Source organism: Mustelus asterias, chromosome 18 (assembly GCF_964213995.1).
Source record: "Mustelus asterias chromosome 18, sMusAst1.hap1.1, whole genome shotgun sequence".
In the NCBI taxonomy this organism is placed as follows: domain Eukaryota; kingdom Metazoa; phylum Chordata; class Chondrichthyes; order Carcharhiniformes; family Triakidae; genus Mustelus; species Mustelus asterias.
The window spans coordinates 51340177-51362007 of NC_135818.1; the positions used below are offsets into that span (position 1 = coordinate 51340177).

General features: G+C 40.4%; 1 protein-coding gene across 2 annotated transcripts in view; it reads left to right on the forward strand.

The window, feature by feature from the left end:
* fermt2 (FERM domain containing kindlin 2) overlaps positions 1-21831 on the forward strand; it is a 130729-nt gene that overhangs the window by 57199 nt on the left and 51699 nt on the right. For both annotated transcript variants that reach the window (XM_078233916.1, XM_078233917.1), the window contains exon 4: positions 11832-11972. In XM_078233916.1, coding sequence (XP_078090042.1) covers positions 11832-11972 — 141 coding nt within the window. The remainder of the gene's footprint in view (positions 1-11831; positions 11973-21831) is intronic.

Sequence of the window (21831 nt, forward strand, 5' to 3'; positions counted from 1 at the left end):
GCTCAGCATTAACACAACGGCGCAAAGTTGTCTAATCACACCAGAAAACATGTAAACCTTTTAATAGCATGGTAAGCGTTTTAATTTGGTACCAAATTCTTTTTAAAATCTGGAGTCTCATTCCTTCAGATTTTCATTATAGTTGAAGGTGTTATTAAAAAATTATACTTTTTTTTTCTCTTTTATCTCTGAATTCCATTTCTGCACTCCCTCCCCTTTTTTTTATTTCACTACGTATATGATTTGACATGAAACATTTGATGCTTGCCTCAGCAGTCCTGATTCTGTTCCATCTGATTTGAGGAGAAGCGCCATTGCTTTCCATGTTACAAAAGTCCCAGTTCCCAGTAGTTGTGTTGTTTTGGCACTCTAATTGCTGCAAATCGCAACATAAAAGCCTAGACAATCTGTGGGCAAGTGTGAAGGGCCAATGAATGGCGAGTGCCGTTTGTTTGCTGTTGACCACAAAGGTCTAGGCCATCGGGTCTAAAGATTTACCTGAACTGATTTGGGAAAGTGTCTCTTAATATCTGGGACAAATTGCCCACAATCGGCATCTGTTAAGACAGGATCGCAACCAAAATTTAGTTGAACAAAAAACCATCGGTTGGTTTCAACTCACTCTATTTAATTTCCATTGTGACAAATGGAACTCGAGCAATTTTTAAACTTTTGATTCTGGCCTGAACTTTGTAGCTTATCAGATAAAATTGGAAGGGCTTCCTTCTGCTTCCATAAGTGGATTAATGGTGGGAGTCAAATTTCATGATGTTGCAAAATATGCCGTGCAGAATTTGTTGTTTAGAAAGCTTTTCAATGTTCAATTATTTTTAATCCCTGGGAATTTGAAGGATTTTCCTCTTTTACATCAAGGTGAGTAATCTGAGCCTTTTTAGTCACTGCTTTCAAGTTAACAATTTTATGCTTCAACATAGTTTACTCATCAATGATTTATTTATAGCCACTGAAGTAACTAATTATTTACAAACAATAGTAAATTACTTGGCTGCTGTTTATAATTGCCTAGATTCAGCTTGTGCTGAAATGTATAAGGAAGTCTTGCATTTATTTAGCATCGTATTCAGTGTTTCAAAAACAACTCAAAAGGGTTGCATGGAAATTAATCCTGTTAGAAGTGGACTTACTACATAGTAGAACTGTGATCATGTTCAAGAGAGGAGGAGAAACTATTATGCTTCATTCATGATCTGCAAAATGTAGCAGGTTTATGCTGATATGCTCAACGAACAAGGATTGATACATGCAGGGTTCTATCCCATGACAGTGGCTTGTTGGTCACACTAGGTGCTGTGCAAAGAACTTCAGCTGCTGTTGGACTAGCTTCCCCTATTTGGTGACTTACTTGCAGAGCACCAAAACCTCATGGAGTGCATCTGGGAGAGGTTCTCCAGGGATTCTCCTCTTCACTGGCTCACAGGGTGGGCTCCTAGTTCTTGGAATGTCTCCATTGCTGCAAAGCTGCGTGTAAAGGTCTTCAACCCACTGGAAACCCAAGCTTTATGCATGAACTGAGTAATGTTTGTATAATCTGATGCCCCAGGAGGGCTTCCAGCCAGAATTGGCAACCCTCCAAAAAGGTGGGGTGGGGGGGTCCTGCACAAGGATCTCCAGCACATATTCCCCTCAACTTAGCTGGGATCTTCCAGATACCTCAGCCCTACAGCAATCACCTTGTTTTCTTCCTGGCTGCCAAAATAGTGGCTCCAAGGATTTCCCACAATGAAAAAGGACCACTGGATGGCAATGAAATGAGGAAACCCATCATTTAGAACATGTACTGGAATCGCATCCCAAAGGCGGGACCTTAGAACTGAGCATGAATCCAGGTGAAAGGGGAAAAATTGAACATTCCGAGATGCAGCCAATCCTGGGATATTTGCCTCCGTGGGCTTGCTGTGCAATAATGAATTTTGAAAACGTGTAGGTTTTACTATTCAATGTGTTGTTGTGATCTTCACCATGGTCACGTGTAACCTATGTACATCGATCCCATTTTAAATTCAGCCCCTCCAGTTGAAGTAAAGAGTGTTCCTTTGTATCATGTGCAACTCATTTCAACAGTAGATTTTTTTTAGCCACATGCATGAATCAATTGCGCCATTAATTTTACAAAATCTCTGAAAAATGAAGAATGATTTAACCCTCATTTTGCTGTTGGGGGGCGGGGGGAATACTACAGTTTCAGTAACTTGTATGTTAGAAATATGGAGGAGAAAAATATTCCAACACTTCGTTAGTACTGCATTACTGCAACTCTTAATACAGTCTACATTGCAGCGTTAATGTAAGCCTACCTGTGACTTTAAAATTTACTTGTTTTAAATACAGTGATGCACTTTAGTTTTAAAAAAAGCTGCCAGCAATGCAGGTAAACACTGATATCTATAATTTAGGTGTTGTCAAATGTGTTTTTAATTGCACTTTTGGTTACAGTTGAAAAATAATAGGGGTGATTCTCCCCAAAAAGTTCTAAATGCTGAATTTGCCGGAAAACTGATGTAAATCATTGTTTTTTCAGTGCAACTTCACACTCAAATCTTCCACAATGCAGAGGTCGCATATCATTAGAAGCTCAGGGGGGCAGGGCCTATTCACGCCAGAGGCTGACCTTTCCGGGCCACTGCGCATGCGCAATCTGTCAGCCTGCAGTTGCTAGCCGCCCTGATTGTGGCCCTCACGAGCATTCCTGGCCATCCCAATTGCTGGCCTTCCTCTAGCCCCAACCGATCCCCACGCAGAGTGGCAGCAGGAAGCCCTGTCCCCTTGGCACTGCCCCATGCCTGGTGGGTAGTGCAAGGTGCTCCCTAGTCATGGATACTTTGCCCCTTGGCAGTGCCAGGAGGCACAGGCTGGCACTGCCAGGGTGCTCATGCCCAGGGGAGCCCCAATTAACCCCCCTTCACTCCAGCATGTTCTCCCGCTACATCCCTGAAAGTGGACAGCTAGTCTGAATCCCGCTGGAGTGAAATTGTACTGGTGGGTTGGGAGATGCTAGAGGGCCCGGAGACTTCAGTCCCGGGCCCGCTAATCACATTAAAATAACATTAAAATCAGATTTAAATCACTTGCCTGCCGTTTCTGCTGGTTTCCAGCGTGGTCCCAACCACGCCAGATATCCAGTGCTCGGAGATGTACGCAAGGCGGGAACGCATGTACGAATCCCGTGAAACGGCCCCCACACGATTCTCCTGGCCCGTTGCGCTAAAAGATTAGTGCAGTGGGATGGGAGAATCGCCCCCAGTGTTACTGATGACCTGAATTTGCTTTAATTTTAAAACTAGCATGATTTAATAGATATGCTCATGATTACTACCAACATTATGAAATTTGATAAATTGGATCAATCATGGGTCACAATCAATGTGCACGTTCATGCACAGGCAGAGTTAACAACCCTGTCCACATCAGAGCTTTCCGTTTATAGCCTTTCTCTGTCGGTTTTTAATGACTTCCTTGAAGTGTTAATCTAATTTCCTCTTAACATTTAACTTGACTTAATGGCCACTTTAAAAGTTAATGAATTCCATATTTTAATAATTTTCATAAGTTCTCTGAAGAGACCTGATTTAAACACAGAACAGGGCTATTGATTGAATTTTAAGGAAAGTAGCATGAGATATCTTCCTTTGGGGAAGAATGAAACCTGAATAACAAGATTAGAAAGTAGATTATTTTGAATCTTCTTGACCCAGTGAATGCTGTTTAGAATTTCACATGAAGTGTGCCTAATTAGACTACTTTTAACTTCCGTTATCTTGTCTTGCTCTACTGTTTTTCTCTTGCAATTTTGTTTCTCCCCTCTGCTCGTGAGGGCGAGTTTGTTTCTAGAACACTCTAAACTTATCTGCAGCTGAACCTCACTCTCTTTTCAGATGCTCCTTGAACCTTCCCCCTTTTTGGTCATTTGCCAAATTTAGTTTGATTAAAATTTAACCTTCCAGACTGATAACCAAGCTAATTTTGATATATTTATTACTTTGGCAATGGCCTTGCTGCCCCTGAAAATGTGTAATGTGCCCAATATGTAAATAGATTGAAATCATCCTTGATTACTGCAGTACCTTTCTTACATGCCCCTTACATTTATTCTTTTCCTGTATGATCTGTCGAAAAGTGAAATTACTATTCAGGGGCCTTTTGAACAACTCCTGCAAGTGGGCTCTTACTTTTCTATTTCTTATCTCTATTCAAGGTGATTCAATATCTTGCTTTGAGCGAAGGTCATCTCTCACTACTGTACTAACATCATCCTTAACTAACCGAGCTACCAGTGTTTTCTCTCTCCACAGGTGCTGCCAGATCTACTGAGTTTATCCAGCATTTTCTGTTTTATTTCAGATCTTCAGCATCCGCAGTATTTTGCTTTTATTTCAGAGTTATCATATCATGTTTTTGCTGCCTTCTACCTTTTCAAAATGTCAAATACCCTTGAATATTCAGGTCCTAGCCATGGTCATCTCACCACCATGCCTCTAATGGCTATCAGGTCATACATATTTATTTCTATCTGTACACACCATTCATCTACTTGGTTACAAATTCTGTGCACGTTTCAGATACAGAGACTTTAACTTTTTTGTCTTTTTATCATTTTGCAAACTCTGGCCTCATCTGCTGGTGTTCTTTAAGTTTGTATGCTCTGTCCCTTCCTGCCACTATTTGGCTATCATTACCCAAAATGCTACCATGCGAGTTCCCTTTACTACCATATTAATTTTCACATGATCTCTTTTTCTCCTCCCTGCCCCCTCCCCCCACTTTTTAAAGCCCCCTTTATCACCTTCCTTATTCAGCAAAACAGATCTAACAGCTGTAGTTCAAAAATCATGTTCACACTGAGTAGAATAGATGGATGGAGAAAAAAATCTTCAAGACTGGAATATTCATGCTGCCCCGCTGGATCGCTTGTATGGTTTTCATCATCAAATTGTAGGATGCTATTAGTGCAAAATTTGTCATTGAATCGTTCAAAAAATGCAGAGTGTTCAATTCGGTGAATGGAGAGAAAGGTGATTTGTTGTGGAGATTATTCTGAAATGGAAAGTGCCACATCTGATCCAGATTGGGATCCTTACGATGATTCCGTAGCCAAAGTGATTCAGAATGATGAATGCTGTGTTGGATGCTAAAGACTAAATTTTACAAGTTTTAAAACGATTTCATTTTGTACAATTAATTTAATAAACTGTACCACATTAATTTAAAATGAATCACATTTCAAAACAGTCAACACCTGGCAGTTCATATTTTATACTCTGCATATAAGCTGATCCCCATTTGTGGAATGAATTTTGGAGGCTTCAAAGGTTAACTTTGTCTACAGTAGCCTCTTTGAATTGTCAATCAAACTGTGAACTCATTGTCCTGCTGTGATAATTATAGCTTTTGAAATCCAGCCAAGCACTCATAATGATATCATGGTCATTTTGAAGAAATTTCAATAATAAAATGTATCACCAGATACTTTTTTTGTAACTTACAGCAGCTGGCCTGTTGATCAAGGTAGTCCAGCAAAGGTTTCCTTTCACTCTTGACTGCCTGTTTGTTGTTTCCAAAGTTTTAAGGGAGATGGGTATTTTTTTTTTAAAAACCTTCAGATCATGACCGTCATTTAGACTTTGTCTGTAGTCACTTCAGAAGTGATTGCACCTACTACATATTTGTGACTCTTTGTGGGTTAAAGACCTTGCAACAGCCAAAGAGGAGTCTGTCTGAATTCATCAACTGGACCTGCTGAGTTTGGGTTTCCCCTCGCATGTGAATCGCATCCTACCTCCTTTTCCCCACTGACAAAATTTAGATCTGTTGGAAACGTGGGAAAGATTTCCACATCCATTTTAAGGTCTGCAGAATCTTTCTAACTGTGCAAAAGTCTGGCCATATGTCACTGTCTATAAAATCTAAATGTATTTTTATTTATTTCTTTTGTTTATTTTGCATTTTGAGAGTTAGATGGTACTGTACAAGGAAGGGTTTTTTTGGTGCCTAAGTCTCCAAGATGGCATGCTTGAAATTTGAAACTTTACTACCCTGTGTGCTTCTGTTGGGGCAAGTGAGAGAGAACTATGAATCGATCTGCTGTAGAATTCTTTTAAACGCAGGCTAACCCATTACATTTTTTTCTAGGTTAAAGGTAGCTAGGAAAGCAACAGTTTGAACCCATTAGGAACAAAAGGGTTGTTAGGGAAAAAATCGGACCTCTCAGGGACAAAAGTGGGGACTTATGCTTGGAGCCCAAAGAAGAAGGGGAGATCCTAAATGAATACTTTGCATCGGTATTCACAAAGGAGAGGGATGTGTTGACTGGGAGTGTCTCGGAGGGGAGTGTTGAACCGTTGGAGAAAATCTCCATTACAAAGGAGGAAGTGTTAGGTTTGTTAGAGAATATAAAGACTGACAAATCCCCAGGGCCTGATGGAATCTATCCAAGGCTGCTCAGGGAGACGAGAGGTGAAATCGTTGGGCCTCTGACGCAAATCTTTGTCTCGTCACTGGACACAGGTGAGGTCCCAGAGGATTGGAGGATAGCCAATGTGGTCCCGTTATTTAAGAAGGGTAGGAAGGATAACCCGGGTAATTATAGGCCGGTGAGCTTGACGTCCGTGGTGGGGAAGCTGTTGGAGAAGATTCTTAAAGATAGGATGTATGCGCATTTAGAAAGGAATAAACTCATTAACGATAGTCAACATGGTTTTGTGAGAGGTAGGTCATGCCTCACTAACCTGGTGGTGTTTTTTGAAGAAGTGACCAAAATGGTTGACGAAGGAAGGGCCGTGGATGTTGTCTATATGGACTTTAGTAAAGCGTTTGACAAAGTCCCTCATGGTAGGCTAGTGAAAAAGGTTGGATCCCATGGGATAAAGGGGGAGGTGGCTAGATGGGTGGAGAACTGGCTTGGTCATAGAAGACAGAGGGTGGTAGTGGAAGGGTCTTTTTCCGGCTGGGGGCCTGTGACTAGTGGTGTACCGCAGGGCTCTGTATTGGGACCTCTGCTGTTTGTGATTTATATAAATGATCTGGAAGAAGGAGTAACTGGGGTGATCAGTAAGTTTGCGGACGACACAAAACTGGCAGGACTTGCAGACAGTGAGGAACATAGTCAGAGGCTACAGAAGGATATAGGCTGGAAATTTGGGCAAGGAAATGGCAGATGGAGTTCAATCCTGATAAATGCAAAGTGATGCATTTTGGTGGGAATAATGTAGGGAGGAGCTACACGATAAATGGAAGAACCATAAAGGGTGTAGAGACGCAGAGGGACCTGGGTGTGCAAGTCCACAGATCTTTGAAGGTGACGTCACAGGTGGAGAAGGTGGTGAAGAAGGCATATGGCATGCTTGCCTTTATAGGACGGGGCATAGAGTATAAAAGTTGGGGTCTGATGATGCAGATGTATAGAACGTTGGTTCGGCCGCATTTGGAATACTGCGTCCAGTTCTGGTCGCCACACTACCAGAAGGACGTGGAGGCTTTGGAGAGAGTACAGAGGAGGTTTACCAGGATGTTGCCTGGTATGGAGGGGCTTGGTTATGAGGAGAGATTGGGGAAACTGGGGTTGTTCTCCTTGGAAAGACGGAGGATGAGGGGAGACTTAATAGAGGTGTATAAAATTATGAAAGGCATGGATAGGGTGAACGGTGGGAAGCTTTTCCCCGGGTCGGTGGTGACGTTCACGAGGGGTCATAGGTTCAAGGTGAAGGGGGGGAGGTTTAACACAGATATCAGAAGGACATATTTCACACAGAGGGTCGTGGGGGCCTGGAATATGTTGCCGGGCAAGGTGGTGGAGGCGGACACACTGGGAACGTTTAAGACTTATCTAGACAGCTATATGAACGGAGTGGGAATGGAGGGATACAAAAGAGTGGTCTAGTTTGGACCAGGGAGCGGCGCGGGCTAATTGTTCCTTGTTTCTCGTTTCAAGGCTTCATTCTATGATCATCTTGCTGATGCCAGTACAGAGCGAGACTGCGGATAGTTGGGAACCTGTCTCGGGGGCAGGGAATTCATATGGTGTTCGTGGAAGTGGAAATGACTAGGGTTGGGAAGCATTTTCCGATCAGGGCCATTGTGATCTCCTGGACTCGTTTCGATCGCCTCAGGGGGTCGGAGAGGAATTTCCCAGATTTTTTTTTTCCCCATATTGGCCCTGGGGTTTTTCACTCTGGGTTTTCGCCTCTCCCTGGAGATCACATGGTCTGGAATGGGGGGGTGGGGGTGAGTTAATAGGTTGTAATGAACAAAGCATCGTAGCTGTGAGGGACAGCTCGGTGGATAGGATATTGGTATGTAGATAGGCTGGAAAATTGGGCGGGGATTCAGGATTCAATCCTGGACCGGGGAGCGGCGCGGGCTTGGAGGGCCGAAGGGCCTGTTCCTGTGCTGTATTGTTCTTTGTTCTTTGTTCTTCTTGATCTGTTTTTACATGAATCATGAAGTATGAACTCCATTGAAATTTGCTTGAAATAATTCTGAAGTAAAACTTGCAAAATCTAACTGAAGATAATGGTTCAATTTATATTGAATGTAATGTATCTAAAATTTCTAATGGATTTATTGCTTCACTGGCTTTCCGATTCTGTATAAACTGTTTCTGTACTGCTGTGGTTCATCTCTTTCACCTGTCATTGTACTTATATTGGTGAAAACAAGCATTCAGAAAAGTTCAACTTTCAATGAACAGAATCATTTAATAGCTCCAAACCTAAACAAAGCACAGGAAGCTTTTAATGTTGCATCAAAGTCATATGCAAAACCTCAATCACCACAAAATCGGAGCAGGAGTGGACCACATGGCCCATTTGAGCCTGTTCCATTGTTCAATATGATCATGGCTGAACTTGGGCTTCAACTCCATTTCCCTGTCCGTTCCCCACCCATTCACCATGTTCCTTGATTCCCTCTGGCCCTTGGTGTCCTTGGGCATCAGATAATCTGTCTGTCCCAGACAGATTCATTGTATTCAGTGATGGGACATCCACAACCCCTCGATCGCAGAGTATTCCAAAGATTCGCAACCTTTTGAGTGAAGTAATTTCTTCTAATCTCAGACATTATTGATCAGCCCTTTATCCTGAGACAGCCCCAAAATTGGATTTCCTGACTTGTGGAAACAATCTCTCTTACTCACTCGTATGCTGTCTATAATTCACTGCAGCCTTGCCATCTTCTCCCAAAAGCTTACCTTTCCATCTCTTTGTATCATCCACAAACTTGATACATTACTGTCTGTCTCTTCATCTAAGTCAGTAGTACAGATTGTGTAATAGCTGGAACCCCAGCACTGACACTTGTGGTACTCTAACTATGCTTATTATCTGTTGACCAATCCTCTCCATACTAGTTAATTATCTTTAGTCCATAAATCCAAAAACCACACTTTCTTTGAAATTCACTTGCCTTTCAGCACAGGAAGTCTGACTCAAGCTGACACTCACCTCATCAACCACACCTGACCTTTAGTGCAGGAAGTCTAATTGTTTGTCTGCACTGTTTCCCTTGTAATTTTTGTCTGCGTTGTTTATCTTGCAAACCCTCTTCTACAAGCAAAATCTCATATGGCACCATGGTGGGAATTTATTACTGGTACTCTATTTATTATTCAGTGGTACATCTTTTCTAGCTATTTTAGTTACTTGTACTTTAAATTATAGCTAGCCTAGGCTCCAGCTATTGGAATGTAAGGAGGCCTATGCCTATGTGGTATCTATAAAACAAAATTAATCCGAAACACAATCCGCCCAGGATGGTTTCTTTTAAAGGATACTCAACCTATAATATCTCCAACTTCGTACACTTATCATGCCTATTAACCTTTTTGAGTGGCACCTTGTACTACATCTGCTGGTTCCCATTTATCTACCTTTATTACATCCTCTCAAAACTCCAATAAATTTGTGAAACAGATTTCCCCTTAGTAAAATCATAGAATCTCTACAGTGCAGAAGGGGGCCATTCGGCCCATTGAGTCTGTACCAACTCTCCAACAGAGCATCTTACCCAGGCCCACTCTTCCCGCTACCCCACTAATCCCCCTTACCTGCTCATATTTAGATTGTGGGAGAAAACCCACTGGAAGAACATACAGACTCCACGCGCGCACACGCACACACACGGAATCAAACACTGGTCCCTGACACTGAGGCAGCAGAGCTAGCCACTATGCTGCCCTCTTGCAGTATCTGCAGTAGCATGTTAACCAACATAAGACAGTAGAACAGGAATGTTGCACATTATTAAAAGGTCCTGCACAGGCATGAAAAGTTTTCTTGCATGCATAATTCACTAATGATGTGGAGATGCCGGCATTGGACTGGGGTGGGCACAGTAGGAAGTCTCAACACCAAGTTAAAGTCCAACAGGTTTATTTGGAATCACAAGCTTTCGGAGCGCTGCTCCTTCACCTGAGGAAGCAGTAGCGCTCCAAAAGCTCATGATTCCAAATAAACCTGTTGGACTTTAACCTGGTGTTGTGAGACTTCTTATTGTAATTCACTCATAGTAGTGGATTTTCTTTCTCCAACGCATAAATTTGTTCTTTTGTGTTTGGTCTGATGGCTTGTTGTCTTGCATTATCTTAAATGGTGAATGTTGAGTTAATTCAACATTAGCTAATCAGAACTGAGCTTGAACTTGTTCTTGCCCAATGTCCAAAGGTTTTCTTTCATCTCCTCCTTGTAATATCCTACCCCAACCAAACTTCTGTTCTGACAAAAACTGGCTAATTAGTTAAAACTGCATACATTGGGGATCAAAACTGGCACATAATCCATCTCTGATTGCATCTTTTAAATCCCAAACTCAATTTTTTGACATTTTTAGCAAAAATGATGACCTAATTTACAAGGCTGATAAGCGCATATTCCTTTAATTTATCTCGCACTTTTTAATTCATTGAGGGCATTGCTGGCTGAACCAGCATTCATTGCCCATCCCTAATTGCTCTTAAACTGAGTGGCTTATTACACCATTTCGGAGGGTATTTGAAGATCAACCACATTGCTGCGGGTCTGATCTGGAGTAGCATGTGGGACAGACTGGGTAAAGATGACAGATTTCCTTCCCTAAAGAACCAGGTGCATTTTTACGACAATTGACTATGATTTCATGGTTATCATTAGAGTTTTAATTCCAGATTTCTTAATTTAATTCCGATTCCACCATCTGTTGTGGTGGGAGTCGAACTCGGGTCCCCGGAGCATTACCCAGGGTCTCTGGATTACTAGTCTAATGACAATACCACTAAGTGGTCGCCAATGTGTAGCATTCAATGCATAACTTTTTATTTGCTCTTTAATAGAATTTACCATCTATTTGTTTTTCACTACAGATTGTAAGTCCACTTCTCTATTGTGACTCTCCCAACCCCAAAGTTTTCAATTTCCACCACTGTTGTATTATTTCACAAGCTTGTCATTCACATGACATTCTGACTTCTTTTTGAAGTGTGCATTATAGTTCAGTTAATGTTTTATAACCACAATGAACTGAATTTAATCTTTAGAGCAGAAATAAAACACATGCTTTTCCCTTTGGATTCAAATCCCGTTCTCATGGTGCCAAGACAGTGCTGTAACCCCACAGTACCATTTTATTGCTCACTTGGAGATGTTTTCAAGTATGCCAAATCCAAATGTGTTTTAAAATTATATGAAGACTTGGCATCAGCATGATATTCTTGTGGCTCATTGCTCTAATTTGTACACCTTGCTCAACCAGCTTTATATCCAGAGGGAATTTTGGGAGCATTGTTTATTGCTAATTTACCTGCTTAAATGTCTTGTCAATTCCTAATTATCTTATTCTAACAGACATAAGGCATCCTGAAGAACTCTCACTCCTGAGGAAACCTAAAGATCCAACAAAGAAGAAAAAGCGAAAAGTTGAAGAAAAAGACCAAGGTGAAGATGATGCATTGGAGTTGGAGGGACCTTTAATTACTCCAGGATCAGGTCTGTAAAAGTGTGCTCTCTACAAAAAAGAAAAATATATGCTGTTGGGGGGTGAACAAAATGAATATTGACCTTTCAGTCTGATCGACAGAGGCTGTATTCTTCCTCATCTGCAAGATATGTTGCAGAATTTACATGCCACCTCCTATTCTACCCAATGACTTACAAATCAATACAATTTACATAATCTGTCATACGACACCAGAGGGAAGCTAGATGTGGGCATGTAATACTTGTATTCCACAGTCACAATACAGTATCATTTTTCTTGAGTATTAGAACATACACAAACACTATGATTAGGTATGGGGAAGCAGAGAAAGAAAAGAATTGGGATAAATCCTGATTAAATGCAAAGCTAATTCATTTTTTTAAAAAAAGCAACTTGTGCTTGAACCAATTTGGGTTTTTTTCAGGCACACTGAATTAAGCTCGAATGTGCAAACTGATTGATTTTTAAAGTAGAAATCTAATGTGCAAATTTGATCTTTGCAGAGCAGTGGATCCTGAAACGGGATTCAATTGCTGCTCAAGTCCTTGTTACTCCACATGACCGGGAAACAGTAGAACCTGGCATTCTACATTACACTCCTCAAACTTATATCAGTAATATCACTTCAACAGAACCCACACAACTGTGTAAAGACAGCTTCATTCTGACTTTTTACCTGTGACCGCTTGGTAATCTGACACTTGTTTCAGCTGACACATGGCAACTGAATGTTCCCTGCACAGAGGAGTTATACGAGAAGTCATAAAAGAACTAAAAAGTCACCTTTAAAATCCTCCTCCTGAAGTTCTACTTTGAGTTTCATTGCATACACCAGGGGCACCAAGATGATATCCGAATTCTGGCCTGAGTAGCATCTGCATTGCTCATGCAAAGTAATTTTCAAATGTAAAAACTCTGGGTTGGCAACATTAAGAGTGCAGCACATGTAGCTGCAAATTGCAACTCTGGAGCATTTAAGTATTAGTACTACACAATTGCAGCATCAAATGGAAAGTATTAAGCTTCCTGCTAGGTTCAAGTTGCTGAAAGCATATGGACCTAATTGTTTAAGGTCCGTCTTAACAAACAGTTATTAGCTAGCAGTTGTCAGCTACAGTATGTTTATGGCCTCCAATACAAGGGTTAAATTTTGCACTTCCACCTTCATATTTGTTTTAGAAAAATGGGGGAGCATAACTTCTAATGCATGTTAATTTGAAATTTTAAGTGAATTGTTAAACCCATTGAAAGTTTAACGAGGTAACCTAGTAGCCAAATGTTTACCAACAATTCAATTTGTAAAGAGGAAGTCTCCAGTTGATGGACTGAAAAAGTTGTATATCGTGAAATGGGAAACTAATTTCTGCCAGGAACCTTCCATATATTAGAAAGGCCTTTACTGCTTTCAAAACCTGCATATATCATTTATGTGCTACTTAGGAATGGAAAATGTACATTATGTAAAGTAAGTATTGCGTATTTTCTTAAGCTTTCACCACACCACTGCATTTACTAATTTGTTTAAATCATTTGTTGAAGCTTTTTTACATTTAATTTAGGATGTAAATTAAGTCTTTGCAATCTTAACACCCTGCATCACAAAACACCTGATTCTCATTTCTCCTGTAGTGTTTTAATCTGCCTTTTTTAAATGGTGACGTCTAGAAACTGATGAGGAACAGCAAGATGTAGGAGCTAAAGTACAGAAATCACACACAAAGCTAGTAGGAAGTACAAAGAATAATTAAAGATAAAAGAATGTTGGTCTTTTTCTCAAGGGGACTGATCTACAAAAGGGTAAAAGTTATGTTACTTATGTAAAGCTCTGGTTAGACCCCATTTTAGAGTTTTCCCTTCAGCTTTGGGCATCAAGCCTCAGGAAGAGTACATCTGGTTTGGAGGGGCCATAGCACAAATAATACTGATTAAGAGTTAAATTATAAAGTGAAATGTTGTCTAGACTAGCCTTTTATTTCATTTGATTACAAAAGATTACGGTTTGATCTAATTGAGGTGGTAAGATGATTAAAGGAGCTGTTACGACAGATCTATTTCCACTGTGGGAGCAGTCCAGAACAAGTGGGCATGACCTTAAAATCTGAACCAGACCAACGTGCAATGGACGTAAAGTAAAGTTTATTCATTAGTCACAAGTAGGCTTACATTCACACTGCGAAGAAGGTACTGTGAAAATCCCCAAGTTGCCACACTTAGGCGCCTGTTCGGGTACACCGAGGGAGAATTTAGCATCTCTGTTCCACCGCAAAAGCTGTTCCGGCTAGATCAACAAATTTCAAACCTGAGATTGGTAGATTTTTGTTAGGTCAGGATATTGAAGAATACACTGAATTAAGACACACATTGGTACTAATCTAATTGAATGGCAGAACAGGCTTGAGGGCTGAATGACCTTATTTTATTCATTATATGGTATAGTTCTGTAAGGTTTCAAAGATCAGAGAGACGGCATCAGCCTTGTGTTGAAATGCATTTTAATTGTAGATACATCTTTGTTAAAAGTTTTCAATATTTGCATGTTTGGAGTTATGTCCTGAATTTGATCGGGACTAGTTTATAGGGATTTAGTTTAGTTTACCATCCCTAATTGGATAACAAAATTGTTGAATGACATTCCATGATTGAAGCTAGGGTTAAAAGTCAAATGAAGGGCCTTTGCACGGGACATCTGGATGCAGAATGCAACCGTTACCAGAACAAAAGGGGCTGCTTTTTAACTAGAAGAGCATATCTGGAAAATAAATTGGAGATATTGAACTGTTGTCCTTTTGACCTGTCTTCCTAGGGAGAAATTCCTTTCCTTAAATGTTTTCTTGTTCCAAGAATTTACAAACTTCTGATGTTCAACCTCCCTTGGGGGGGAAAACTAGGTTCTCAGAACTGCTAGAGCCAAGATTCAACCACAGTTGTTTTCACTCATAATCTGGATATATGGATACAGAACAGATAATTCTTCTGGTAGCTCCCCAATTACAGCTTGGACTGTTGATGAAGCAGCTTTCTAATTGGTACATAGCATCCTGGTGTTGTGATAATCTAGTCTGAAGGTGTGCAAGTTGCTAAAGGATTTCTTTCTGAAGTTGCGTTCATTTTAATTGAAAAAATGGTTTAAGATTGATAGCTGGGGAAAAATGTTCAGAATTTGCATGGCTGGAGTTATCTCCTGAGTTTGATTGGTACTTATTTATAGGGTTTTATTTTAGCCGACCTATCTCTATTTGGAAAGAAAAATTGTTGAATAACATTGAAGCTGAAGTCGGAAGGACCTGATCTAGTAGTCTAAATCTCAAGGCCCAGTAGCATCTTAGTAAATCTTTTCTGCACTCTTTTTGTTTTTTAGTTTAATAATATCCTTTCTATGATAAGGTGACTAGAACTTTACACAGTATTCCAAGTCTGGCTTTACTAATGTCTTGTACAACTCCAACAAAACATCCTAACTCCTGTATTCAATATTCTGACCAATGAAGTTAAACATGTTGAATGACTTCACCACCCTGTCCACCTGACTCCACTTTCAAGGAGCTATGAACCTGTACTCCTAGTTTTTGTTCAAAACTCTCCCCAACGTTGTACCATTAACTGAGTAAGTCCTGCCCCGATTCGATCTGCCAAAACGCATCACCTCACATTTCATCTAAACTAAACTCCATCAGCCAATCGTCGGCCCACTGGCCCAATTGATCAAGATCCTGTTGCAATCCTAGATAACCTCTTTCATTGTCCACTATGCCACCAATCTTGGCATCATCTGCAAACTTAGTAACCATGCCCCATAAATATTCACCCAAATGATTAATATAAATAACAGTGGACCCAGCACAAATCCTTGAAGCACACTGCTGGTCACAACCAGGTTTGAAAAACAACCCTCTACAACCACCCTCTGTGTCTTCTGTCATCAAGTCAATTTTCAATCGAATTGGCTACCTCACCCTGGATCCCGTGAGATTTAATCTTATGCAACATCCAACCATGTGTTATCTATTTTCGTTCCGATGTGTAATACCTCATGCAGCCCTAATAAATTTCATCTGCTCTCAGTCTGCTCATTTAAATACTTTGTCTAGCACATTCACTTTGCCAAATTGCATTGGGTTCCTGAATGAATCATCTGAAAGGTTCCTGAATCGAAAGTCCTTTGTAGGACTTTGAATTACTAGTGACCCCAACACCAAGTCCCTGGTCATCTAAACTCAATACTTCTCTCTCTCTCTCTCTCTCTCTCTCTTTCCCCCCCCCCCCCCCCCCCCCAAATTTAGCATAAATAACTCCTCCACAAAGTACCTGGTGTTTTCTAACCTTCAATAAATTGCTTATTCGTACTTAACATTTATCTTGACTCCCTACTATTTTGAGTTTAATTAATAGTCTTTTACCCGAGACTTTGTTAAATGCTTTCCAGCAAGTCTAAGTGCAGCATGAAATGGGATTGCCTTGCCATAATTCATCCGAGATGTCACTTCCTCAAAGAAGTTAAGGATGTTTTTATGACAGTATTTTCCCTTCTGATCACTCGTTGATTGTTGTTAAGTTAATATTGTGTAATTGAGAGGTAACACAAGTTAGTGTGGCACAGTGGTTAGCACTGCTGCCTCTCAGTGCCAGGAACCCGGGTTTGATTCCCGGCTTGGGTCACTGTCTGTGTGGAATTTGCACATTTTCCCCATGTCTGTGAGTTCCCCCTCCCCACCCCCACCCCCCACACACAGTCCGAAAGACCTGCTGGTTAGGTGCATTTTCCTTCAGTGTATCCGAACAGGCACTGGAATGTGGCGTCCAGAAGATTTTCGCAGTAACTTCATTGCAGTGTGAATGTAAGCCTACTTGTGACACTAATAAATAAACTTAAAACTTAAACTTGGAGCTTAGAGGCAATCCTCATAGTTGAAGTCATGTGTGGTGTGGTGAGTGAAGCTTATTCTTCAGGATTCTAGAACAAGCTGAACTTTTTGTGTGGCTAGATATTGAAATTTAAAGTAGGACACTGCTGTATTCAAAAATGAACTTTTTTTGCTTTGTGGTTTAAGTGTAGGCAGGGGCATCGTATTTATGAATAAAGTTTGCTGAGTTTTGTTAGAATTGGATTGATTTGTTCAGCTGCCGAATCCATAGAGATTGCGGCCCTGGTGTTTCAGGGCGTGCACCATACCCATGGTGGTGACCATCTTGCACTTGGCGTGCTCAGTGTAGGTGACCGCATCCTGATCACATTCTCCAGGAAAACTTTTAGCATTTCGTGGATGATCTCGTAGATCAAGTTCGAGATCCGTTTGACCCCTGCCACTGAGCTGGGTGGTGGATGGCTGGTTTGGTGATGCCCTGGATGTTATCACGAAGCACTTTGTGGTGCCGCTTTGCTCTGCCTTTCCCCAGCCCTTTGCCTCCTTTTCCTCTGACGGACATGATGATCCTTCAGTCAAGTTTACTGTGTAGGATATCAAGGCTGCAGATGTGGATTATGTTGCTCAGTGGTACAGTGTGACTGCTCCAAAATTAAAATATCACTCGGGATTATCATCCTTTGCATGTTTAAAGTATGTCTAATTGAGGTAACAGAAGGAAGGAATCCAGTTTGTTTGGTTGTGTGACTGTGTCTGAAAATATCTATGTTACAGCTATAATTTTTGATGGAATGTTTAATTAAAAAACAGAAGTTGTTGGAAATGTATAGCAGATCCATGATTGCCTGAAGAATACTGGTGAAATTACAGGTTAACATTTTGGGTTTAGATCTCTTGCATAAGCTGAAAAAATAAGCAAGTCCCTTAATAGGAGTAAATAAAATATTATTTGTATTGTTGAAATGTTAAACCTGTGAATAATTATGTCATCTTCCTTTTTATTTCAAAGTCAACAAGGTAGAAATATAACCGGTTGGTTCTAGTGAGCTTATTACAGATGTGCATTACCCAAAATGATAAATGTTTTTCCACACAATTTTTAAATGTTCATTCTTTTGACCAAAAGAATTGGATTCCTATGGAATAACAGTATTCCCCATATCAAGGGTTTTCTTTTGCGGCCTCTTCTTAGAAGCTGTAAACAAAATACATTACCACTATAAGCTGGTGAAGCTCTTTTGTCATATTGGAGCAGCGTATTTTATGTGCATGTTTGTGCAGTTTAAAAATTGAATTAATAGAACTCATAAAATGGAGGCCTTCACTCTTGGTTTGGAAGATTTGGTCATCCCTGGCAGCTGGAGAACTGTTATTTCAAAGGCTGCATTAGGAAATATATCAAATCTCATTGCTAATGCTTTGTGTATCCAAAGCTCACACATGGTATTACGTAATTGCTAGAGACCAGATTCAGTGTGGGTTATTTTTTTCTTCCATATATAGTATACGAAATGAATTGCAAGAAAAATGAATACCAGCTATTTTAACCCAGCATCGCTCCATGCTCTATAAAATGAGTAGTACCTATGTTTTAACCTTTTCACTGATTTCAAAATGAATGACACATTTATCTTTGATTAAATGAGAATAGAATTCTTTTTAAACCACAGAGAGTAACTGTTCAGCTTCAATGATGGGCCTTCATTAAGACTTTGTAAAATACTTTGAAGAATTTGGGAGGTAGCATTTTCAATTCTGATCTCAATTTCCTATCATTTATTAATTGCTAAATATTGTCTGTCTTCATTTATAAACTAGTTAAATTCTTGAAATTCATTGCAAACCATGTCCACTTTCAACAACAACTTGTTAATCATTATATTTGTAAGTTTTTATGAATTTTTATTAGTAGAGATTCAATGCAAGTACAAACTAGAAGTAGTTAAAATTACTCATGGACAATACAGACTTGAAAACTGAGCTAGGGGCAAGGAAATTAATGGGATAGCAAGATTGAGGCGTTTGCTGCTCTCTCCATTTGCGGGTCTGCTATTGGAGTGCCTTGGAGGTGGTGTCTGATAGCTGGTCATAGAATGTATTGTGACTCAGAGGGTGTCTGGTTTGCTATGCTATTCTGGCAAATGGTGGAGGAGGTGGGTAAGAGTAATTACAAAAGTCCTGGGCAACAGTGCCAGAAACTACTCAATTACCAATGGAGCTGCCTTTCTGAAACTGGTAAATGAGATTCTGCCTGATCATCTGTGTTCAAAAAACTGGGGTTAGATGCTACATAATGAGATTATCTGGAGAACACAGGCTCCTATATCCAATATTTTAAGTGCTGTTGTGATTTGACAAATGAGTACTTGCTAAAGTTCCACACCTCCAACTTGTCAAACTATCTATCCGATATAGTGTCAACGATGATCGTCTACTTGTGAATTGTATTTTTATTGCCTGACTTGAGGAGTTCCAAGTATTTACTGACCTCGCATTGAAGGCTTAAACCTATGCCCTTCGTTTGTCTTGTAACTTTTGTACGAATGGAAACAAGTACAGTCTCTTTGAGATTGAGGTGACTTCAAGGTTCCATGTCTAAAATTGAAATCTCAGAACCAAATTAACCCTGTGTTACCAAATCCAGACATGTCTGCACTCCTCATAAACACTTAAAAATTGACCAACAAATCTAGCTTGCTTTGTAAGACCTGGAGGAGCAGATCTGTTGCCCCATCCCCTTCCCCAGTATGTTTCAGGCCTAGAAATGTTTCATGTAATTCTTTACTAAATGTCAGTAGTAGATTCATAGAATCCCTACAGTGCAGAAGGAAGCCATTTGGCCCATCTAACCTGCACCAATTCTCCAACAGTGCATCCCACCCAAGCCCTATCCCTATAACCCCACGTATTTACCCCGCTAATCCCCCTAACCTACACATTTCAGGACACAAAGAGCAATTTAGCATAGCCAGTCAACCTAACCTGCACGTCTTTGGACTGTGGGGGGGAAACTGGAGCACCCAGAGGAAACCCACACAGACACAAAGACAACATGCAAACGGTCCTCCAAGGCTGGCTGTGAGGCAGCAGTGCTAACCACGGGCCATCGCGCTGTCCTTGTAGCAGAAACATTTGTGGAAACCTACCAATAAGAGGTGGGGCCTACAGCTGTCTATTCACTTTGGCTTGTGCCTGGTCCCTATTCACTTGCTGTTGCATTGGATCTTGGGATGTAATGGTTGTGAACCATCTATCTTTATCTGCTTCTGACCTTGTCTGAGTTCCTACAATGTTTCATTTGGAGTCATGGGAAACAGTTATAACCAGTTTCTTCCATCTTTTAGTTTTGGAATCTGGTTGCTATTATCATACAGATAAAAAGCTTCTCTTTTTGAATTGAAGCAGTTTTATGTAATAATCTGTAAGTCAACTATCACATTGTATCTTGCAGTGTGTTTTTTTTATGTTCTCCTATTTACAAAAGTTTTATCCTGCCTGTAATGATTTAATGCATTTTTAAGTGACTACTTTTTGTAGAAATTATAATCTCATTCAAATCAATTATTTAAGATGAACAGGAATGTATGAGCTTTTTTTCATTGTGATGCCTTGGGAGAATTAGTATTCAATCTGATACATAGTGATAGGAAAGTTTAAAGCCACTGTGTATTTTTCTGCGAACTGTCCAGCACATGCTGTCTGTATGGAAGTTTGGATTGCTACCCTGAGCCTTCTGATCCCCAAGAATAAATCTCAGATTATACTGCAAGGTTCTCTTTTGTACTGGTGGGGTGTGAGCAACAGTTGCACAGGCACCAGTGACCATAATGTACGGTGTGTGTGCATGCACAGCTGTTCCTCATGCCTTTCCAGTTGTTAGCAGGCTTTATAGTGGATACATTAAGTGAGCAGTAACAAATGGCAGAGTATAGTGTAGCTAAATGTGAGGTTGTCCACTGGCAGGAAGAATAGAAAAGCAGAATATTGATTTAGTTGAAGAGACTGCAGCCTGTCTCGTCCTCTCAATCTGATCATTATCCAGTCAGTTCACAATACTTCCAAGTGCTATGTCATTGTCATGATCACATGAAGCACATTTTCTTGGTGGTCTGCGATTTCAAGAATTTGTCTGTGTGTACGTAGCCCCCTATTCATGAAAAGTTCAATTTTTTTTAAAAAACAGCAGACAAGCTTCAGTGTTAAACAAGATAAAAGATAATACAAGAACTATTGCTGAAAGTTACTTGGGTGAAAGTGAAGTTATTTTCTGGAATGCGGATGAAAATGAAAAGATACTTGATTTCAAATCGGCCTTTGCGATATCAGTGCAGGCACGTTGCTTGAATTCCTTCTTTCCAAAACGAAGAGGTTGAAAGTTAGGTTCTGTTTAGCAGCTGTGATGGCTTCTGTAGTTGAAGAGTTGGAGTTTGCCATTACAGGTGGATTCAGCAGGTCGCCTTTACCCTCTCCCAAAGGTTTTCTATTCCTTGCTAACTCTGCACTTGCAGCTTGTCTGAACTCCTTTGGCAGAACAGCAGTTGATTCCTTTTTAATGTCTTCCTCTTTGTCCTCCCTTGGCCAAGAACTCTCTCAGAAGTTATTTCTGAGAGCTCTTCCTGGGGTTCACAGCCGGATTTAACAAAGTCCCAAAACTTTGAATGGCTGCTATCCCAAACAGTCAAATCATGCTTCCATATTAGATATTGGGTTAGTATGAGTGGGGCATAATCTCATTAATTGTCTTTTTAGTGGAAATAATTAACCCTTTAAGTGTCTCCGCCATTATGCTGAATAGTTGCCATTCTCCCAGGTTTGATAAAGGAAGCCACAATGAGTTTCTGTTTACACTGATGGAAATGAAAATTGAATTTCAAATATCTCCACATATCCAGATATGTCTGTGTCTACCTGCAATCCACGTAGAGCCTTCTGCAAGTCGGACCACATTTCAGTGGAAAATATCAGGCGACCACTGGCAATCATCTTTAAGATTGCTTGTGTCCAT